We start from the raw sequence: 22,595 nt of genomic DNA, 5'->3' as shown, positions 1-22,595 counted from the left end.
AATTATACGGGTATTATAGTATAACGGGGGCTTATAGTAGCCTATAAAGCTTAAGAGATTTGACAATGCTTTGTTTTTCCTCTGCAGTGGAGCTGTTGGGCACGCGCTCGGCGTTGGAGTTGGAGATTCCCAGCTTCTGCCTGTGCGCTTCGGTGCAGCTGCGCATGCGCGGGGAGCTCCCCGTGCCCACAGACTTGTCGCTTTGAGCCCAGAGCGCGCGCGGTTGGCACACAGAAGCTCCCGGCCAGCCAGCGCGCGACGTTACCATGAGCCTCCCCGCTCCACCGGCAGAGACTCCACGCGCAGAGAGTGCCCACCTGACGAGAGCAGCGCGAGAGCCACAGACGCACGATGCCCGGGGGAAAGAGAGGGCTGGTGGCACCGCAAAACACTTTCCTGGAGAATATCGTCAGACGCTCGAGTGGTGAGGAGCACGCTTGTGGTTTCTGGAATGCATTAGGTCACTTATCGTTACAGTGCCCATGTTATTCTGCATTTACAAACTGAGTAATCAGTAAATCATACTAAAACAGGTAGCCTAATTAATTTGAAGCTGTTTTTTTAAATTGAAGCTGCATTCGTAATTAGTTATTCATATTACATTTAAGATGTGAATCATGGACGCTGTAATGCTAATGTAATGTTTAATGCTTTAACTTCGTATTTTTTTCTCTTTTAGTGGTTTCTCTGAGCTGGGCAGGGTAGGGCCTACATTGTGATATTTCTTTTTAAATGCATAATTTACACAATGACAGGCTATTTGTTTTTGAGTTATAGAGTCTTCTTAGAAGATATTAACTCATGTATTAGTATTCATGTATTAAGATATCTTACATCTGAAAAAAAAAAAAAGTCTTCAAATTTACTTTATGTAAATAAAACATTAATTTCTTACCGCGCTGCTGAATTTAATTATTTACAAACAGCATTTTTTTCTGTTTATTATATATATATATATATTCAAATGTATTTCTTGTTTTGAGTTAGGTGATTTTTCGTTCTTTTATATATATATATAAAGAGAGCACAGTATTGTCAACATCTTTAGAGAAATATATTAACGACAATATAACGTTAAGCAGCCGCAATTGACTAATACATTGTGATTGTGTAGTACTAGGCCTATACCAATACTTCATTTAATATAATTACGCATTTCTCGCTCAGTTGTTTTCTTTCTCCTTCAGTTGATTAAAAATGAACTCAATATATACAGTAATTTCAGTCCACGTCTCTGCGCCAGCAGCTCATCAGGACTCGCATGAAGTCGGCCTGATTGTTTTGAGAGAACTGTTGCGTTTATGACCACTAGAGGGGGCAACATCTCTAGTTCCTGTCACAGTAATGCTGTTTGTGTCTGGTTTGCCGTCTCCATTACAAACAAATCGAATCTGAGAATTATAGTGTATATAAGACATGATAAAATTGAATAGAAGACAAAATTGTAGACAAACTCTAATAAGAGATTTTAAAACATCCCATTCACATGATGTGATCAGAAAGGCTGCATTTTGTAGTTGTTTTGTTTTATGATGTTTTGAAAGTCTACATTTTCTAGAGATTACACCAGATGTTACAGTAGGATAAGTGACAGTAATATACTGTGTGTGTCAGGTCACTAATTCCTGCTCTCTCTTTTATACTTTATCATCTTCTCTGAACATTCAGAGACAAGTTTCTTGCTGGGGAACGCTCAGATTGTGGACTGGCCTGTAGTTTACAGTAATGACGGCTTCTGCAAGCTGTCTGGATACCACAGAGCAGAGGTCATGCAGAAAAGCAGCACATGCAGGTGAGGGGACGTACACGTGACCATAGAAATCTGTAGATGTTACACAGTTCATGCTGTATTGAAGATCTCTGGTGTTGCAGTACATTTAAGGGGCCTGTATAACAATTTAAGACTGAAGCTTAAAATGATTTGTTGTGCGTCCAATAATGTCATAATCTTGGGGTTGTGCATCACCTTGCCTCTGCCTAAAATGTGGTATTATACAGTAAATGTGTGTGTGTATATATATATATATATATATATATATATGAAGAGCTCAGATGCAAAAACCTCTAAATGCCATCTGAAATTTTCTTCTAGAATGATCATTTTTATCAAGCTCGTATATTTAATTTCAATAATTTCACTTAAATGGCAATTAATAGGTAATTTTCATTGCCATTTAAGTGAAATTACTGAACTTAAATATACGAGCTTCATAAAAATGATCATTCTAGGAGGAAATTTCAGATGGCACTTAGAGGTTTTTGCATCTGAACTCTTCATATATATATATATATTTATGTATATCATATATATATATATGAATCAACGTGTTAGGAATTTGGAATTTAAGTAGATGAAAGTATATTTTTGGCCCAGCCATGATCTGGCATTGTAGTGGCATACTGTGGTAAAAAAAAAAAACTAATTTCAGTAAGTGGCTTGAGACACAGATATACTGCCTTCCACTTAGAGCATATTTTTCTGCCATGCTCAAAAGACAATCTTTTTATTTTATTTTATTAATAAGCTTTTATCTGTGACTGCAAGAGAAACAAACAGGTTAAGATGCCATAATTGGTCCCACTTTGCATAAAGGGTGAGGTGCACATACATTTCAGAAAATCTGTGTAATCTCTTAATCTTTGTTAGAACATATGACCATGAGCCACTCATGTGGGAAAATCTGAATCCTGAACATAATTTTAGCATTTTACTTCCATGAATCTTTAGACTGGGATTTATGTAGATTCTAATGAATTCAGGGAGGGATAATTACTTAAAAACTATGCACTTTGTGAATAATCTCTCTCTGTAGTTTTATGTATGGGGAGCTGACAGACAAGAAGACCATAGAAAATGTAAAACAGGCCTTTGATAACTATGAGTCCAACTACGTTGAAGTGCTGCTGTACAGAAAGAACAGTAAGTGTGACTTCAAACAAACATATAGCCTACAGATACTAACATCTTTAAAGTTTCTTATAATGTCTAGTAGAGGTGTTGTAAAATGTAAAAAATCATGTGGACTAAAAGAGCTACTAGATATTAAACACTTCCATGTACACTACTGGTCAAGGAATAATTATAGTTTTTTTTATTTATTTTTTATTTTTTATGTTTTTGTCTTTTAGTCTCTTGTCGCCCACCAAGGCTGCATTTATTTGAGCAAAATACAGTAAAAATATTAATACTGTAAAATATTATTACAATTTAAAAATGTTCTATTGCAATATATTTTAAAATGTAATTTATTTTCAGAAATCATTTTAATATGCTGATTTGGTTCTCAATAATTAGTTACTTTTTCAGGATTCTTTGATGCATACAATCATTGAATGTCTTTTATGAATAGTAGAAATCTTTCTGTCACTTTTGATACATTTAATTCTTGTTGAGTAAAAGTATTAATTTCTTTTTTTATCTTAAATACCCTAACATTTTGAATGGTTGTGTATAACAGTTTCCACACAAATCAAAACTGTTTTCAACATTAATAATAAGAACTGTTTCTTGAGCACTAAAATATCATATTAGAATGTTAGACTGGAGTTATGAGGCTGAAAATACAGCTTTGACATTTTTCCTAAGAAAAAAACATTGGGGGGAAAAATAATCCAGTGGAATCCAAGCCAAATTTAACATATGGTATAACATGGATATCATGTGCTTATGAATTTATTGTCATCGTATATAAAAGACAATATATACTATGGTATATAATACTATACTTCTTTACTTAATAAATACAGGAGCATGTTTTCATCAACATTGGTTTGAAGACTTAATATGAAAAGGCTCTGAATTAAAGATTTAATGGTCCTGTCAGAAATCATGTGATGGTGCTGACTTTGACCTCTGACCTTGTACAGGAACTCCGGTGTGGTTCTACATGCAGATTGCACCAATCCGAAATGAAAATGACAAAGTGGTTCTGTTCCTGTGTACATTTAAGGACATCACCGTCTTTAAACAGCCTATTGAAGATGAAAGCACCAGAGGTGAGTTTGATATATACACACATGTACTGTACAATAGTACACTTGTAACGTCAGTGATGCATTCAAAATGTATACTTGTCTGAAAGACGCAGACGTGCGCGTAGTGCTTGTTAGACTCGAGTTTGTTCTGACAGATTAACACTTCCTCTAATGTGCTTATGTCATATAAATAAATATGTATTTATTATTGGCAAGTATTGCTAGTTTTTTCCTTTGGCACTCAATCTCAAGTGTTATTTTCAAGCACATTGAAATTAGTTTGTGTGTGTGTGTGTGTGTGTGTGTATGTGTGTGTGTGCGCGTGTCTGCCGGGGGCTTGTTTATTAAGCTTTAATATGTTATATAGAGTCTGTTTCCAAAACTTCCAATAGTGTGTGTCGGTGAATTTCACAAAACTTGTCCAGCTCAATTTTCAAGAAATTATATTTTTCCTGTAGAAAATAGTGAAGCCTGTATTTTTTATGACAATTATTCTTTACAATAAGACAATTACTGTTACAGTATTGAGAATCACTTTTGAGAATAAAGGGGAATTATTACAGTAAGGAGAATTACTACATGAAAATAATGGTCCTTAGTTTTCTTAATACTAAATGATTTTAGGGTGAAGTGTGACTTGAGCAGGTTTGCATCAGATTCACCAGTGTGTGTGAGATGAATGTTAATCATACAAGAATCAAAGAGAGAGAGAGAGAGATCTGAAACCGCTCCAGACAGTGTTTCAGCAGTTATATTTCATTGCAGGATCATAACAGGAGCAACAACAAACACTTCTTCCACTTTTACTCTACATAAAAAAAACTTTGCTGAGTCATATCTGAGCCACAGAGGACTTATGTTTTGGATGTGTTCATGATATATATCATTCATATAAAGTCATCAAAGAATCCTGAAAAAAAAAGTAGCTTGGTTTGGACTAAAATAATAAGCAGCACAACTGTTTTCAACTTAAAGGTCCCATTGCATGGATTATTTTATTATTTTAGAATGTTTCCTGGGGTGCCCTTATAATGTTAGTATGTTTTTTAGATCAAAAGTTGTTATAATTTAGAAATAAAAGGCATATTTCCTAGCCTGATTTTAGCCTCTGATTTGAACGCTCTGTTTGAAGGGCGTGTCTGTGTGAGACTTCAGTGTAAATGCCCACTGCTGTGATTGGCTGACATGCTTGCATAATATCTCGCATTACATGTGGAACTCTCTCGAAAACTTTTACTATTACGGCTATTATACGTTTTACTGTTACGGCAATCTGGATTAACGAATCGTGAGAAGTTTTTTAAGTATTTAGATCTATTCCCATCACATAAAAGGTTGTGAATCGTTTAGTCACTGGCTTGATTTACTGATACATAAACAGTATTGAACGACTTTGAGAGAAAGATTATCTGTCTGAACTTGAACAATTACACATCAGAAATTTACATAACCCACTGGTTCTTCAGAGGCTCGGATGAAGGAACTAAAAAAATACTTTTGTTCATTTGTACATCCAAACACTGAGCAACTGCCATGCTTCGCTCGTTTGCAAGCCTCTGCAAGTCTCTCGAGGAAAAACCAATATCGCGCCCGCGCAGCTCATTTTCTCATGGGCGGGCCAAATTCTCTTTGCAGGCAAAGAAAAGAAAGGGGAGGTGACCTTTCCCCTTATGACGACAAAATGTCAGATTCTTGCTCACGATGAAGCATCATGCTCTTTGAAACATTTTTAGTTCAGTTCAGTTATGCAGAACCTTTATGAAAGCAAAATATTGAACTGAGTTTCATTTGTGCAGATTATTTTAGAAGAGCACTGCACAACTAAACTGAAAGACACATTCGGGGCCCTATATTAACGTTCGAAGTGCATTGTCTAAAGCGCACGTATGGAAGTAAAATAATGACAAATGTTTTTTTAAACAAAAAAGCTTGTTGAATTGCACTACTCGAAAAAATATGCATTGCATTAACCCTGCTTGCATTTTAAAGCATTGTATTTTCTGGGCTTGCATTTTTATAAGCTGAAATACAACATGGTTGTATATTTAAGCTTTGAATATTTCAATTCAAAACATTTCACACACGTTTTCATTATTAAAAATTCAATAATCCATATTCACCTTTCATATTTCACTTCCAAAATGTTCATTCTGTTTAAAAATACAACCTATAATATTCGACCGGCAATTTTCGGTCCATTTTATTTCGCTTTACAAGTTCGCTTCCACAAATTCAGTGGTTCAAATTCGACAGAAAATTCAACATTTGACATCCGGGAACGGCAGGAATATCAGTAAATTGCCGATTGATGATCTCCATAGCTGTTAGTCTGTCTCACCAGCGGCTGTTGACGAAGAAAACTATAGAGCAATGGGTGAGAGACTCATTCATTCGTTGAATTACAGAAATGGAGCAAGCAGTAGGCTATTTGTGATTATTATCAGGGCGATGAATTGTGATGATTATCATATGGAAAAGCTGATAAAAGCTGTGTTTACATTGAAGTCTTCACTGTTACTTTTGTACATGTAAGTTTTGAACAGCTTTCTCTGTCGTGATCGAGATTATGTTATTCGCCGATGCTGATGTACAGATCAAACGTTAAATCTGAGGTAGTAGACATATATTTCTCTCGGTTGTTTAGTTTTCTTAACTTTATATTGCGGCGCTGTGCTGCAGAACTGGAGAGGAGTGACGTGTGCTCTCTTCGGCTCGTTAAAGACCACTCTTGCTGCAGCATTCTGGATCAGTTGCAGAGGTTTGACAGTGCAAGCTTGAAGACCAACCAGGAGAGCATTACTGTAGTCCAGTCTGGATAGAACAAGTGCTTGGACAAGGAATTGTGTAGCATGCTCTGATAGGAAGGGCCTGATCCTGCTAATGTTGTAAAAGGCAAATCTGCAGGACCGGGCAGTTCTAGCAATGTGGTCTGTGAAGTTTAACTGATCATCAATTCATCAATTGATGAAGGGGGAGAAGGGGGAGGGTTGAGAAGAGAGGAGAAGGTTTTGAAAAGCATGCGAAAGTCAGAAGAATTGTTCATTTTGTTGTGATAGTAAGTCATTTTAGAAGTAGTGATATTAGCAGAGACGGAAGAGAGGAGGGATTGATAAAGACCAAGGTCAGGAGGATCTTTTGATTTGCGCCACTTCCTCTCTGCACCCCTGAGTTTAGAACGATGTTCACAGAGAACATCACATAACCAGGGGGCAGAGGGTGTAGTGCAGGCTGGCCTGGAGGAAAGGGGGCAGAAGTTGTCCAAGCAGGATGTTAAAGTGGAGAAAAGAGTATCAGTTGCACTGTTAGTATCTAGTGTTGAGAGCTGATCAGGTGGAGGAAGTGTGGATGAGACCAAAGAGGATGGGCGAGAGGGTGAGAGTGAGCGTAGGTTTCGCCGAAAGGTGACCTGTGGAGGAGTGTGTGTTGTGTTCTGAGGCAGGTTGAGGTTGAGAATGAGGAGAAAGTGATCTGAGGTGTGCAGCGGAGTGACCAGTGTATGGTCAGTGGAGCAGTAACGCATTTAAATAAGGTCCAATTGGTTACCTGATTTGTGAGTAGCCGCAGTAGATACTCGTTTGAGATCGAATGAGGCAAGCATAGTGTGGAAATCAGCAGCCTGAGGTTTTTCTAGGTGGATGTTGAAGTCTCCGAAAAACACTAGCAAAAATCACTGGTATTGCGCCATGTGAATGAGCGGAACCTTAGTGTGCGTTACTGTATAAACACAATGCATGTCTTTTCAGTTCAGTTGTGTAATGCTTTTCATTTAATATGTCTTGTAGGTTGGACCAAGTTTGCACGTTTGACTCGAGCGTTGACAAACAGCAAAAGCACCATTCAGCAACTCACGCCCGTGAGCAGAACCGATGTCACTTCGCACAAACAGTCAAGACTCGCAGAGGTGAGCGCGCGCACACACACACACACACACACACACACACACACACACACACACACACACACACACACACACACACACACACACACACACACACACACACACACACACACACACACACACACACACACACACACAGACAGAGGCAGCATTTGCTTACATCCTTGACTGCACAGTACAAGGTTATACAAAACTTCATCTCACGGAGGACAAACTTGTAATAGAATCACACACACACAGGATGCTGCTGTAACGCAATCTCACACGTGTCTGTTGGACAGCAGAAGTCTACAGTTGCCAGAAGCTGCTATTAATAATTAACACTGATGAGGAGTTTGTGTGTGTGTGTGTGTGTGTGTCAAAACCCCGGTTCGCTTTTCTCAAGTTTATGATTTACTGCTCTGTCACTGTTGTGTGATGGTGTTAAAGAGGAGGGAAATGTGTTACTTTTTTGAGTGTTAGGAAGGAACAATCTTACTAGATATTTTTTGATGAGGGGGAACATTAAAAGATGGGATAGGTTTGCGAGGGTGGATGCTTTTATCATGGTTTAATGTCTCTGATCCTTGCTGAATGTGTGTTGTTGCAGTGTTCGCAAGGCAGCATTACACTGGTTAAGGTTTGTTCTTATTCATTAACTCTTAAGTATTAAACTTCTGCAATTCATTCAGCCTGAATCTCTTAAAGGAATATTCTGGGTTCAGTATAAGTAAAACTCAATCAACAGTATTTTGACAATGTTAATTAACACAAAAATTAATTTAGACTTTTTCTTAAAAAAATATGGGTTACAGTGAGGCACTATAATGGAAGTGAATTAGCCCACTGCTCTGGGTGTGAGATTTACTCTCTCAGATTTACAATCTGTAAATGTTAAAATACAGTTAAAAAGTAAAATTACATGTTAATATGATTTTAGCGCTAACTAACTTTTATTAAATTAAAATGCCTAAAACCTTAAACAACTGTAAAAATTATGAGTACACATTTACAGCTCAAATAATACATACGTTTTAGCAGAACAATTAATGTAAATGCTATTAAATAATGATGTGCTGCATATTTCTGTTTTTAAATCCCAAAAATGGCCCCCTTTCTCGTCCCTTTTGCAGTAAGTGCCTCAATGTGACCTTGATATTTGCCCACTTTAAAAAAATGTTAAATAAGGGACTAGTCAGTTTTGCCATAAATGCTGTTGATTGAACCTTATTGTATTTAACCTTTGATTCGCATTGAATTCTTTATTACTTTTTTTTTTTTGTATAAACATTATACTTTGTAAACATATTTTTTCTTGCTTAAACTTAAGTTTAAAAGTCTCCTCATGACTTAAACTGACAGAATTCTTAGCATTCAAAATGTGCCACCATTTTTGCATTTGAATTCTGATTGGTCTTCTTTTCTTGCATATTTTTACAATCAACAATTTAAAAATAGCGCCGATTGATATATGATCTGAAACAATCTTTCTCCCTCTGTCATCTTCTTTTCTTTATTGTCTCTTTGAGAGGAACTTCTGTTAAATCTCTGAGTAAACTTCATGTTCTGTTAATACAAAGATGCATAATATACAGAAAACAGGGTATTGTCCAGGGAAGAGCAGAAATTAGTCAGAGCTAGAATTAATATTGAAACAAACACTTTCCTGGGGGCCCTCTTTATTTCATTGCATTTTCACTCTTATGTTCCTAAAGAAAATCTGCTTATTAGGGATGTCAAAAATACAGTGTAAAAATGATTTGTAAAGTTGTAAATAAACAGTATTCTCTTGTAGAACATACTACAATGATAATTATTTTAGTATTTCTACTTATAAACATTCACATTTAATTCAATGTGTTACTTGCAATGCTACGTTTTGTTGTAATTACTTGTGAACTTTACTAGCAATTTCTGAGTGAAAATTCCTTCAAAGTAGAAAATTTTTTCAAATTGTTTCAAATCCTACACCAATTTTCTTTCAGGGCTGAAAGGAATTATTGTAAAATATGTATAAATGATATTAAATTATTGTAAAGCTATATATATATATGTATAAAAATAACTTGATCATACATTTTCCAATACTAAAATTTAAAACAAATAATGTCAAAAAATGCGAAATGCCACAGGCTTCGGTATTTAACTTCTGCAATTTTGCCATTTTTCTTTTCCTCTTTGTCTCAGATCCTTCAATCCCTTTATCTTTTGTTTGTCTCATTCATCTTCCTCAGGTGCTTCAATTGGGTTCTGACATCCTTCCGCAGTATAAACAGGAAGCCCCTAAGACCCCGCCTCACATCATCTTACACTACTGCACCTTTAAGACCACCTGGGACTGGGTCATCCTCATCTTGACCTTCTACACTGCCATCATGGTTCCTTATAACGTCTCCTTCAAGACCAAACAGAATAACGTCACCTGGCTGGTTCTGGACAGCGTTGTGGACGTCATCTTCCTCGTGGACATCGTGCTCAACTTCCACACCACGTTTGTCGGGCCTGGAGGGGAGGTGATCTCGGATCCGAAGCTGATCAGGATGAATTACCTGAAGACCTGGTTCGTCATAGACCTGCTGTCCTGTCTGCCCTACGACATCATCAATGCTTTTGAAAACGTGGATGAGGTGAGAAACCGTATAACCGTCGCTTTGCTCCTGGTTAGGACTTGTATATGTTTGAAACTTTATTGTTATAAGATAAGCTTTGGTTGGCTTTTTCAAATAAAACTCAGCAGTGCCTCAAACACTTGTTTTTTTTTAAACCTGCCAACTCCTCAAAGATGAAAGATTGAACAATTATTTTCTATGTCAGGGCTTCTCACAGGTTCTCTTCTGAGAATAGTGCTTTAGGGTTCTTGTTCAAATTCATTTAAACTTTTGAAGAGCTTGATAGTTTTGGGACAGAAAAACAAAAAAGCTGAACTGGTAGCAAATATTTTTCCTTCTGAGAAAATGTAGGAGTTTTGCCTGAAAGAAAACCTCAGGTAGTGTCACATAGACATACTTTTTATTGACGGCATAAAGTCTGGTCTGTTTTGCAGCTTATTTTATTTAATACTATAATTCGTGTGGATTTAAGGTGTGCTATTAAGCAATTTTACAATGTGACATGACGTGTAGCCAAGTATGGTGTCCTATACTCTGAATTTGCGCTCTGCATTTCACCCATCCAAGTGCACACACGCATCAGTGAGTGAGTTTTAAACACACACACCATGAACACACACCCAGAGCAGTGGGCAGCCATTTTTGCTGCGGCGCCCGGGGAGCGATTGGGGGTTAGCTGCCTTGCTTCGCTCTTCATTCACCGAGACTCGAAACCCATGACCTTTGGGTTACAAGCGACTCTCTAACCATTAGGCCACAACTGCCCCCATAAGGGTAACACTTTAGAATAATGGTCCGTCATTAACTAACTATGCAAGAAGTAATGCAGGACAAATGAGTATTACTACATTAACACTTCAGCTACTAATAATAACTAAAATGGGAACACGCTTAACTAATCATTAAGTAATATCAAATTTAGGACTGAGATAGGTAATCAATAATTACTGAATGAGATTAGCCTCATTAAGAACTATTAACTATGACAAATTATAAAGAATTACCAATTAATTACTTATCACAACATTAACGTGTGTCTGAGAGAATTGAGCATTTTTTTACTCATTTGACCTGCATTACTTCCTGCAAAGTTACCTATTAATGATAGACCATTATTCTAAAGTGTTACTAAATTAAGTTCTGACAAATTAGTTTTTCCCCAGAAGCAACTCTGTACCCGGAGACCGTACTTCCATTCCACTTGCTAAAACAAAGAATGTGAAGTATCTTCTCAATTTTGTGAGCATTATGCCTAATGATGGGACTTTGTGCTGTCTGTGGGTGTGCCTACCTTCTGAGACGGTATTTACTAATACACAGTCTGTGCATACTAATATATTAGGGGTGTAACAATATCTCGCAATACACAAATGCAACAATAAGTATCGTGGATAGTGACAATATGTATTGTGTATAGTTCACCCAAAACAGAAATTTCTTTGTGAGAAAAAATTCAAGGTTACAGAGTTTAGTGTCAGTACTACATTAAACTACTATATCTAATGTATAATAATGCAATGGGGGAATATTTGTGGGTCCTGATAATGCCAAATGTATTATGTTACCAGTAAAAACATTGTTTTAAATATATCTAGTCAGTGAAAGAGTGTAAGCATATTCGTCTAAAATAATTATACTAATTATATATATATATATATATATATATATATATAAAATAATAAACATGATTTTTTCAGCTTCAGAATCATGAATATTTTAAATCTGGTGTTACTATTGTCCTGTGCATTGGGTTATCAGTCCAAGCCTATTCATTTCCACCCAAAATGTAATACCAAATTTAGCATTTTAATCAACAGCACATTTTTTATTAACATTTTACCATGTCTTGGAGTATCGCAATAATATCGTATAATGAGTTCAGTATCGTGACATCTCGTCTATCTCAACAGTTAATAATCTGTCATGAAATTCGTTCATGATAGTTCCCAGAGCATTAACTAATGTTAACACATACAACTTTTAATTTTAAAAATGTATTAGTAAATGTTGAAATTAACATTATCCAAGACTAATAAATGCTGTAGGTTTATTGTTAATTGTTTGTTCAAGTTAACTTACTAACTAATGTTAACAAATGAAACCTTATTGTTAAGTGTTATAATATTTAGTGAGGTTAATGCTTAAAACAATACAAAAAATTCACCACCAGTCCTCAATTAACAATTTAAAAAAAAATTAATAAAATAATGCATGCTGGCATTATCTTCCATCATGCACTATGCATAAGTGTTAATGGCCCTTAAAAGTTGGTGTGTGCTCTTACCAGCCCACAACCCACTGTACACATAATGCAAGTTTAATGTACAAGTTTTACCTAAGAGAGCTGCTCACTGTACCAGAAACCTTCTGAGGAAGCCTTTATATCATATATATTACTATATGAAGACTTCAGATGCAAAAGCCTCTAAGTGCCATCTGAAATCTTCTTCTAGAATGATCATTTTTATCAAGCTCGTATATTTAAGTTCAGTAATTTCACTTTAATGACAATTTTCATTGCCATTAAAGTGAAATAACTGAACATAAATATACAAGCTTGATAAAAATGATAATTCTAGAAGAAGATTTCAGATGGCACTTAGAGGCTTTTGCATCTGAAGTCTTCATATATACATAATATCACTATATTATATTATAGTGTGGACCCTATAATCTACTGTTCCTACGGAGTCCTCTGCACCTGTAGAATTAGTAGAAATGTCCTGCCCCAGTTAAATTGGACTAGCCCAGAAGCATCTACTGTATATTACATATCAAACACACATTATTGAATTATGTACACTTTGGAGTGTTTTATTTTTCTTCCTCAAGTCCACTTAATCAAGGTTTCTTAAGACCAAAAAATAATTAACATAATTTTCGTAATTAACCCCCTTATGCATCTAGTACACTGCTGTGAATACATCTTTAAAACCATTTTTAACCATCAAGGGTGTGATAATCACCATGGGTGATTGATTATATTGACCCATTACCATCATTTTGTATGGCTGCCTTGTTTATTTGTCATTGCATTTTTCATTTATGTCAACAAATTCGATATGGCTTAAGAAATTACCGTTGATTCCAATAAAGAACCTTTATTTTAAGAGTATAATGTGTATCTGAATGAGGGTTTAAAATCCCTTACAGTTGCATTGTGCATCTTGACTAGTTCAGGTCCACTCTGAACAGAACTTCTGTGTCTGAATTGAACACAGCATTGCGTGTTGTCTCTGATAAATAGCTCTAATAAACACCTCAAAGAAAATACACAGTAATTCCAGGACAAGCTTTCAGTTAAATCCCATAGCGCAACATCTCCATGTTATATTTCATGTGGATTTCTTATCACATGAAAGAGAATTTAATATAAGATTATGCTGTAAACATTATGTAATGCTCTGTTATTCTCATAAAGTTTATTCTCAGGCAGGCCAGCATCAGAGAAATAAACATGAGCAGCATACATGACTTCAGGCTTCAGTATCTCCGTTATTCATATCCATTTATGTGAAATCTTCATTTTTTGTGATAACAAATGTTTATAGTTTCAGTGTCACTTTGCTGGTATTTGTCATTCCCTGTAATTTTTCTAACTTTTATGAATCCTATTTATTTATTTTTTACAGTTGACTTTTGAAATAGGATTGGGGTTTCATAACAGCTTTATTGTAGGCTATATCTTTACATATTTTGGTTTAGCTTTACAGTTTCGGTCTGAGTATAACCAGCTACATTGTTGTTCATGTCTGAACACAGAGTTGATTGAATCTTTTACTGCATGTCTGTAACTGAATTTGCGCTTTAAAAGAAGGGATGTGCTTCAGATGGTCACACCAGGCCAGGCTGGACTGAACTGCAATGGTTTTACGCAGGACTAAAGTGCTGCCTGACATCAAATTTTCAGAGGCCTTTTAATGTTGGACGATCGTGTGTGAGAACAGAGCGTTCTCCTGCAAAGTGATTCTGATGTCCAACCACTTTCTCACCTTTTTCTGTCGTCTTGGCTCAGCTCACCTGCTCCAAATTTAGAACAAACTGTTTGCAGAATTATATTTTGTGCAATTTGGACTGTAAAGAGTGTGTTCAGTGAACTGAAAAATTTGAAAAGCACTCGTTGTTTCAGAATGTAGCGTCCAATTAACAATGCTGTGTGCCAAATAGTGTAAAATAACTCAGTGGTCGTTTAAGAGGCTTTGTAATAAATGACAATAAAGGAATGATTTAACCAGATAGACTGATATATATATATATATTATATATATATACAAGTACTGTGCAAAAGTCTTAGGCACGTTAGTATTTTCACCCCAAAAAATGGGTTTAAGCCAGTTATTTATATAATTTGCTGTAGTGTGTCAGTAGGAAATATCCGGTTAAATTTCCTTTAGCCATCAATTATAATAATCCAGTGAGATTTTTGCATGCACAAGGAGTCTGACAACAGCTGGTATGCTCCACACGGAGATCTAATATTTCTGATAGGTTTCCTCAAGCGTCTTAGAGTTGTTGCCCCAGTTCTTCTGGATTTAGTCTCTCTCTTCATGTTTCTTCATGTAATCCCAGATGGACTCGATGATGGTGAAATCAGATCTCCGTGTGGAGCAGACCGGCTGTTGTCAGACTCCTTGTGCATACAAAAATCAAATCACACTAGATAACAATTCATGTAAAACATTCATTTGTATCTTTTGTAATTTTTTCAACACAATATTAAAGCAGTTTTAGTTGTACAAATCTGAAGAGAAACATTTTTAATGTAGCATATGACAAATATGCAGTAAAATAAAGTACCAAAAAAAATTATATATTATATTAAATGATATTATGTTATGTTATATTATGTTATGTTTAACAGTTTATTTTGAAAGTCCACTTTTGGACATTCTACTTACTATCTTACTTACTTACTAACTATAACTGTGCAACTACATGTCAATCAGTCATTAGAGTATTTGTAGGCCGTCTGCTTAATACAGTGGTGCAACTATAAGTAGGCTACTGACTAAAAGAAACTTGTAAGAAACTTCAAATTTGTACTTTGCAAGTACGTCAACTTATTCTACTAACCCTAACCGTAACACAACAGTCTACTAATACTCTGAGAGTTAGTTGACATGGTTGCAAAGTTAGTAGAATGTCTAAATAAAGTGTTACCATATTATATTATAAACTATCTTTATTTTCTCTTTTTTTCCAGGGCATCAGCAGCTTGTTCAGTTCTCTGAAGGTAGTTCGACTGCTTCGATTGGGTCGTGTTGCGCGTAAACTGGACCACTATCTGGAGTATGGCGCAGCTGTGCTAGTTTTACTGGTCTGTGTGTTTGGATTGGTGGCCCACTGGCTTGCCTGCATATGGTACAGCATTGGAGATTATGAGGTCATTGACGAACAAACCAACACCATTAAGACTGACAGCTGGCTCTACCAATTAGCCATCAACATTGGATCCCCGTACCGGTACAATGCCAGTGGGACTGGTCAATGGGAGGGCGGTCCTGGGAAAGACTCTCTGTATATAACATCACTATATTTCACAATGACCAGCCTGACCACCATCGGCTTTGGAAACATTGCGCCAGCTACGGACGGAGAGAAGATCTTCTCTGTGGCCATGATGATGGTCGGATGTGAGTGATTTTCTTCTTTGACATCTTCTTTTTCACAACAAAATGAGCAGGTGAGATAGATTGTCATTTTCACCTGATAAATCAGATCACCCGAAGTAAATATTAATATTAGGTTAAACTGGGTCTCTTTTCTTGCTTCTTTTCTTTTTTTTTCTGTTTATTCTCTCCTCTGTCAGAGTTAATCTGACTAATCTCATCTGGCCCCTCTATCTTCCAGACAGCAGTGCTTTGCTTCTAGTGCATCTCCTTCAGAAATAACTCAGAGACAGTAATAGAGAGAGATGGGTGGAGAGAAGCACATATAACTGGCCAGAATGAAGGAATGAAGCCAGTCGTTGTTAATGTCCTTCTCCAGATATGTGTGTACAGTGAGGAGTCACTCTGGATGCTATACAGATATGCAGTAATAATTATCAGCATGTGTGAGTGCTGAACCACACAAACACACATATAGAAACCCTGCTCACTGACCCCGCATGCACTGACTCTTGGGGGCATCATAAATTTACAGTTTTTTTTAGCATGCAAGAAAACCTAGGTTCAAATGGCAAAAACACACACACTCGTAATCACCCGACACGAAGCGAGTGGTTGCCTCCGCGGAGTGCATTCGAGTCGCACTCATACATGCACTTATACGTAAGGGATAATCTGGCTAACTGTGCATTAAACTATTTGAATGCCCTCTGCGAGCATTCAAATCATTTGATGCACAGCTAGATGTTGATTATCCCGCTTACACCATGGTCATTTGCAAGCATTAACAACTTAAAGATGTTATTGATGTTTGCGGTGCAGTATTTGACCGGAAGGGTTTAAATCAGACATTGGGCCCTATTTTAACGATCTGAAACGCAAGTGTCAAAGCGCAAAGCGCAAGTAACTTTGTGGGCGGGTCTTGGCGCTGTTGCTATTTTCCTGGCGGGATAAATGACTCTTGCGCCTGACGCAAATCTAAAAGGGGTTGGTCTGAAGTAGCTTCGTTATTCATAGGTGTGGTTTGGGCGTAACGTGAAATAAACCAATCAGAGCAACATCTCACATTCCCTTTAAGAGCAGGCGCGCTTGTTCTAAAGCGGATTCCTATTATAACGGCGGATTTGCCAGGCGCACGCGAGGAGCGGTTCACAGCCGAGGAGACCGACGTTCTCGTCAGGGACGTTGGGGATGGAGAAACACACCCAAATTAACTTCGGTTAAACAGGCGTATGATAATTTGGGTAAATGTGTAAGCTAGATGTATGCTTTTATAATAAACTGTCTATCTATCTATCTATCTATCTATCTATCTATCTATCTTTCGTAATAAATGTATGATTTGCAAAAATGATAACTGCTGCGTCTGAGAGAATCAAAGTGTATGCGCATTGTGCACACGCTACATTAAGTAAGGCCAAGCATGCGCCCTTAAAATAGCATATGAATAACATGCACAACACGCCACTGACTTTAAACTGTTTTTTTTTCGGTCAGTGGCGCAATTGTTTTCTAAACCTGTAAAATAGCATGAGGGAACGTTTGCGCCGGAACACGCCTCCTCTTTGCGCTGAACCGCCCCGGGGAGCGCAAGTGTATTTCTTAGTTAACCGACGTGCTTCTGTGGAGGGAAAAGTCCGCTTTGCGCAGGTGCAAAATAGGAATGATACATGCGTCCGTGTACAAAGTCAATTGCGCTGGGTGCAAGATAGGGCCCAAAGAGATAAAGTAGTGCGCAAGATTATATTTATTTGAATAAATGAATTAAAGCATTTATTTGAATTAAATTATTGAGAGAGAGAGAGAAAGAGAGAGAGAGAGAAATGCGTGTGTGAATTACCTGCATCTGTTCAGCATTTCTCTCAATGAAGCTGTGAGTTTAATTATTTCAAAATAGCATGTAACCCTCTAGTTTCTAAGAAATATAATGCAGTGATTCAGTTGCGAAGCTATTTTAATGTCGCAGGGCACCGTTGATAAGTTTTTGTGTTCCTGAATGTTTCTGTGTGTGCAGCGCGATCTCCGATCTCTGTGTGCGAGTGACGTGTGTGTGGTTCAATGATAACAGCGCATTAATATAGAATGGTGATTAAACTGACTTGGAAATACCTGTGCATTAAACGGTTTTATTGCACACCTTACAGCCAATCAAAATCGAGTATTCAGACTGGCCATATACATATTTTATTTAAAACAAATTATTTTTACAATTAGATTTTTACTATTTTTTTAAAGGAGTTTATAGTTTTATTCAGAAAGGATTAAATTGATCAAAAGTAATATAAATCTTTTACAATTTATACAACATTTATATTTCAAATAAATGCTTTTTTTAAAAACTTTCTAATCATCAAAAAAATCCTGAAAATAATGTATCATGGTTTCCACAAAATATTAAGCACAACTGTTTTTAATAAGAAGTTATTTTTGAGCACCAAATCATCATATTAGAATGATTTCTGAAGGATCATGTTACTGAAGACTGGAGTAATGATGCTGAAAATTCAGCTTTGTCATCAAAGCAATACATTTCATTTTAAAGTATAGAAAAATAATAGTAGAAACAGTTATTTAATAGAAATAATAGAAAACAGTTATTTTAAATTCTTGTTTTTTATGTATTTTTGATCGAATAAATGCAGCCTTGGTGAGCAGAATAGACTACTTTAAAACTTTTCTTTAAAAGACTTCATTATATTATATTATATAAGATGTGCAGAAATATGATTACTTGGGCTTACATTGTCTTTTTGCCTCCCATCTCTGCTCCACTCGTCGTCTTTGTTTCCTCTGCCTTTTTGTAAAAAAATCCCCCTCAGCTCTAAGAGTCATACAGTATTTTCTTGCTTTTGACCTAGACAGCGGTTTCCCTGACCTGTAATATTCTCTAACAACATCACTTAGGTGGAGCAGTCATTTTAAAAGCTCATTACACTAATGGGGTCATTGTGAATCTTTAAGAGGATGGCCGAATGAGCTCTGTTGATGTCGGTTTGGTTTCTGACGCATGAAATGTAGGAACAGCATGATACAACTTTCAGTGTGACGTGCTTATGGCAAATACAAGCAAAGACTTGATGTCAGAATAATGTTAGAACAAGGGATTTCTCCCGTAATGACATTATTGACGCCAGAGTAAGGCCTTGTTAGGTCAGAAATTAGTATGTTTTGGGCTTAAGGCATTTTAAAAAGGCTCTGTTGATCTACTCATGATGTTGTAAGGTCTTCAGAACACTTTGGTTTAATCAAGGGGAGATGATCACACACGCCCAATAAAAACAACAGCTCACAATTAATGGAGAGAATAATTGTAGTTAGCTGTTCTGATGACTCTTTGATAAGGCTCGTACACAGCGCACAGCCCCATTCTCTCTTTCTCCGTCTGTAATTAACCGAACACATTGTTCTCATCTCCAGATCCTTCAGTCAAGATATTTTCTCTTTTGTTTTCATGTTTCGCTAAAGATCCTAATCTCATGTCTTACTCTTTCTTTCTTCCTGTCTTGCCCACATCTCTGTCTGTCTCTGTGGTAGTGAGTCCTATAGGCCTCATTATGGTTGTTAGTTTGTACATGCTCCCCTGAGACTCTCCCTAATGCACCATCCGTGCCATTTGCTCTACAACTTTCTCTATTTCTGCCCCAAAGTTACACCTGGATAAAAAGTTTAAAATCTCACTGGGTAATGTGTGGGGTGGAATATGGTTGTATTGTGCACAAAAATGTTAGATAAATCCCTCATGACGTGATTTTGCATGCATGTGTGTGTGTGTATACAGTATATATATATATATATATGCAAATATTTCTTAATATATACATGCATGTGTGTGTATTTATACATATACTCGCACATTATGTAAACACAAACTTTTATTTTTGATACGATTAATCGCGATTAATCGTTGCACAGCCCTACTTGAAATGTTTTTATTTATGCCAAGCAGATTTTGATGATCACAAGTTCTCAGTCCTCATCTCTAACTAATGCTGAAGAACTGTGAGGAACTGTCACATCCAGTTAGGGCTGGAAAATATATCAAAAATTCATGATATCTTGATGATTTTAATGCACATTATATCGGCCATTAAAGACTTATAATACTTTTTTCAGAGAGTGTTAAGATATGCTTTAATAGCATCTCTAATTCAAAATTCTGTAGAAAAAAATGGCATTAGAGTTGTTAAGTTCAGTTCAGTTCAGTTCAGTTCAGTTCTGAGAGTCAGTTAAACTGATTCATAAAAATTGATTCAGCTATCCTCTGCATGGAAGTTCACCTTTAATGTGTCTGTTAAAAACCACCTCACTCACAGATCATTTCTGTTTCTCAAACCATATTTATTCAGGTATGGCCAAAAGAGTCTGTCTTTCCTTCTTTTCTTTTCTTTTCTTTTCTTTCTTTCTTTCTTTCTTTCTTTCTTTCTTTCTTTCTTTCTTTCTTTCTTTCTTTCTTTCTTTCTTTCTTTCTTTCTTTCTTTCTTTCACAATGACTCTCTGATTAGTTTTGTGTATTTATGAGGTTGTGTGTGAGGTTTCTTTGACTATAATTACTTTCTTTCAGTACAGGTGAGTCAGATGGCTGATATCCAAAACTGAAAACTGAATCAGAAAAATACAAAGAGAAGAAATCCCCTTCCTAACTCACTCTCTTCAGCCTTCTGACTCCCTCTTGTTTTCCCTGTTTCTCTCGATCGGTTTTCTCCTCCTCTAACTTGGTCATTTCATTTGGCTTTTCATCATCCATTTTATCTTATCACATTCCATCCATTTCACTTTCTTTTCTGTTCCCGCTCTTCTCTTATTGGTTGTGAGTGGAAGTATTTGGAAAGCTATTTCAGGAAGGTTGCCATAGAGATGAGGATTGGAGGTACTGTGGTAACACATGAGAAAGGCAATAAAAACAGGAGCAGAAGTTTACATTGTGCCGTGTGCATTGTAAAACTGCATATTATAAAATGTTTGAAATAGAGCTGCAGGATTCTGGATAAAGTGAGAATCACGATTATTTTGTTTCAAATAGAATTCTCCCACGATTCTGAACAAACTAAACAAAATAACATACGGTAATTTACTAGAGGTTAAGAGACAAAATGTTAAATGCTGCAGTCTATTTAAAATGTTTAATTAATCTGAATGAATTATTTATTTTTTAAATCAGTTTGAATGAATGATTTAATGACTTACCCATAAATACTTCACTTGTTCTTTAATGGATGAATCAGCATTTTTGAACAAATCTTTTGAATGAATGATTCATTTGAATGAATGATTCAATGACAAATAAAATAAAAATTAAGTCACCAAATCATCATTTAAGAATGAGATTTGTGTTTGTGTGTTTGCAATGCATCAAGATCATGATTTTTTTTTAAACAATTAATCGTGCAGTTCCAGTTTGAAACAATTACTGTGTATTTCAATTAATGCAAAATATATTCTGTCACACATATCCAAATCTATTGTCACATTTGAACAATTTATTTATCTAAATTTCATTTTTGCTTCATTCATTCATTCATTCATTCATTCAGAATCTACCCAAAAATGTAATATGTCAAATTATAATTCTGTCATCATTTACTCACTCTCATGTTGTGCCAAACCTGTATGCATTTCTTTCTTCTGTGGAAGACAAAAGAAAATATTAAATAAACTATATTTGTACATTTAACAATTTATTTAAATGTTTAAAATTGATTGATTGAAGGATTTATTTATTTAATTTTTAGGTACTTAAAGGGATACTCCACTTTTTTTGGAAATAGGCTCATTTTACAACTCCCCCAGAGTTAAACAGTTGAGCTTTACCGTTTTCGAATCCATTCAGCCGAACTCCGGGTCTGGCGGTACCACTTTTAGCATAGCTTAGCATAGATCATTGAATCGGACAGGACCATTATTAGCATCTCTCTCAAAAAAATGAGAACTTGACTCTTCTATTTAAAACTTGACTCTTCTGTAGTTACATCGTGTACTAAGACCGACGGAAAATGAAAAGTTGCGATTTTCTAGGCTGATATGGCTAGAAACTATACTCTCATTCCTGCGTAATAATCAAGAAACTTTTCTGCCGTACCATGAGTGCAGCAGGTGTAATGATATGACGCAGCGCCTGAAAATAGTCCCCACCTCGGTAACTTCCAACGTGACCGGGACTATGTTTGTCTAACCTATTAGACCTATTTTCAGGCGCTGCGTCATATCATTACAGATTTTCCGTCGGTCTTAGTAAACGATGTAACTACAGAAGAGTCAAGTTTTAAATAGGAAAAATATCAAAACTCTTTGGTCATTTTTTTGAGAGAGATGCTAATGGTCCTGTCCGATTCAATGATCTATGCTAAGCTATGCTAAAAGTGGTACCGCCAGACCCGGAGTTTGGCTGAATGGTTTCGAAAACGGTAAAACTCAACTGTTTAACTCTGGGGGAGTTGTAAAATGAGCCTATTTCCCCAAAAAGTGGAGTATCCCTTTAAGTCTGCCATACATTTAAGTGCCAAACAGTGTTAATTTTTTTTTCTCATT

At 36.2% G+C, this 22,595-nt stretch overlaps 1 protein-coding gene across 1 annotated transcript in view; it reads left to right on the top strand.

Annotated features, from left to right (window-relative positions):
- The first annotated feature begins 342 nt into the window (after positions 1–342).
- kcnh5b (potassium voltage-gated channel, subfamily H (eag-related), member 5b) overlaps positions 343–22,595 on the top strand; it is a 38,094-nt gene continuing 15,841 nt past the window's right edge. The window contains exons 1-7 of the mRNA XM_084391637.1: positions 343–424; positions 1,669–1,792; positions 2,814–2,920; positions 3,868–3,996; positions 7,758–7,876; positions 10,087–10,479; positions 15,665–16,094. Coding sequence (XP_084247763.1) covers positions 352–424; positions 1,669–1,792; positions 2,814–2,920; positions 3,868–3,996; positions 7,758–7,876; positions 10,087–10,479; positions 15,665–16,094 — 1,375 coding nt within the window. The 5' untranslated portion in view covers positions 343–351. The remainder of the gene's footprint in view (positions 425–1,668; positions 1,793–2,813; positions 2,921–3,867; positions 3,997–7,757; positions 7,877–10,086; positions 10,480–15,664; positions 16,095–22,595) is intronic.

Source organism: Rutilus rutilus, assembly GCF_951802725.1.
Source record: "Rutilus rutilus genome assembly, chromosome: 20".
NCBI lineage: Eukaryota > Metazoa > Chordata > Actinopteri > Cypriniformes > Leuciscidae > Rutilus > Rutilus rutilus.
This window is presented reverse-complemented; position numbering and strand designations above follow the sequence as displayed.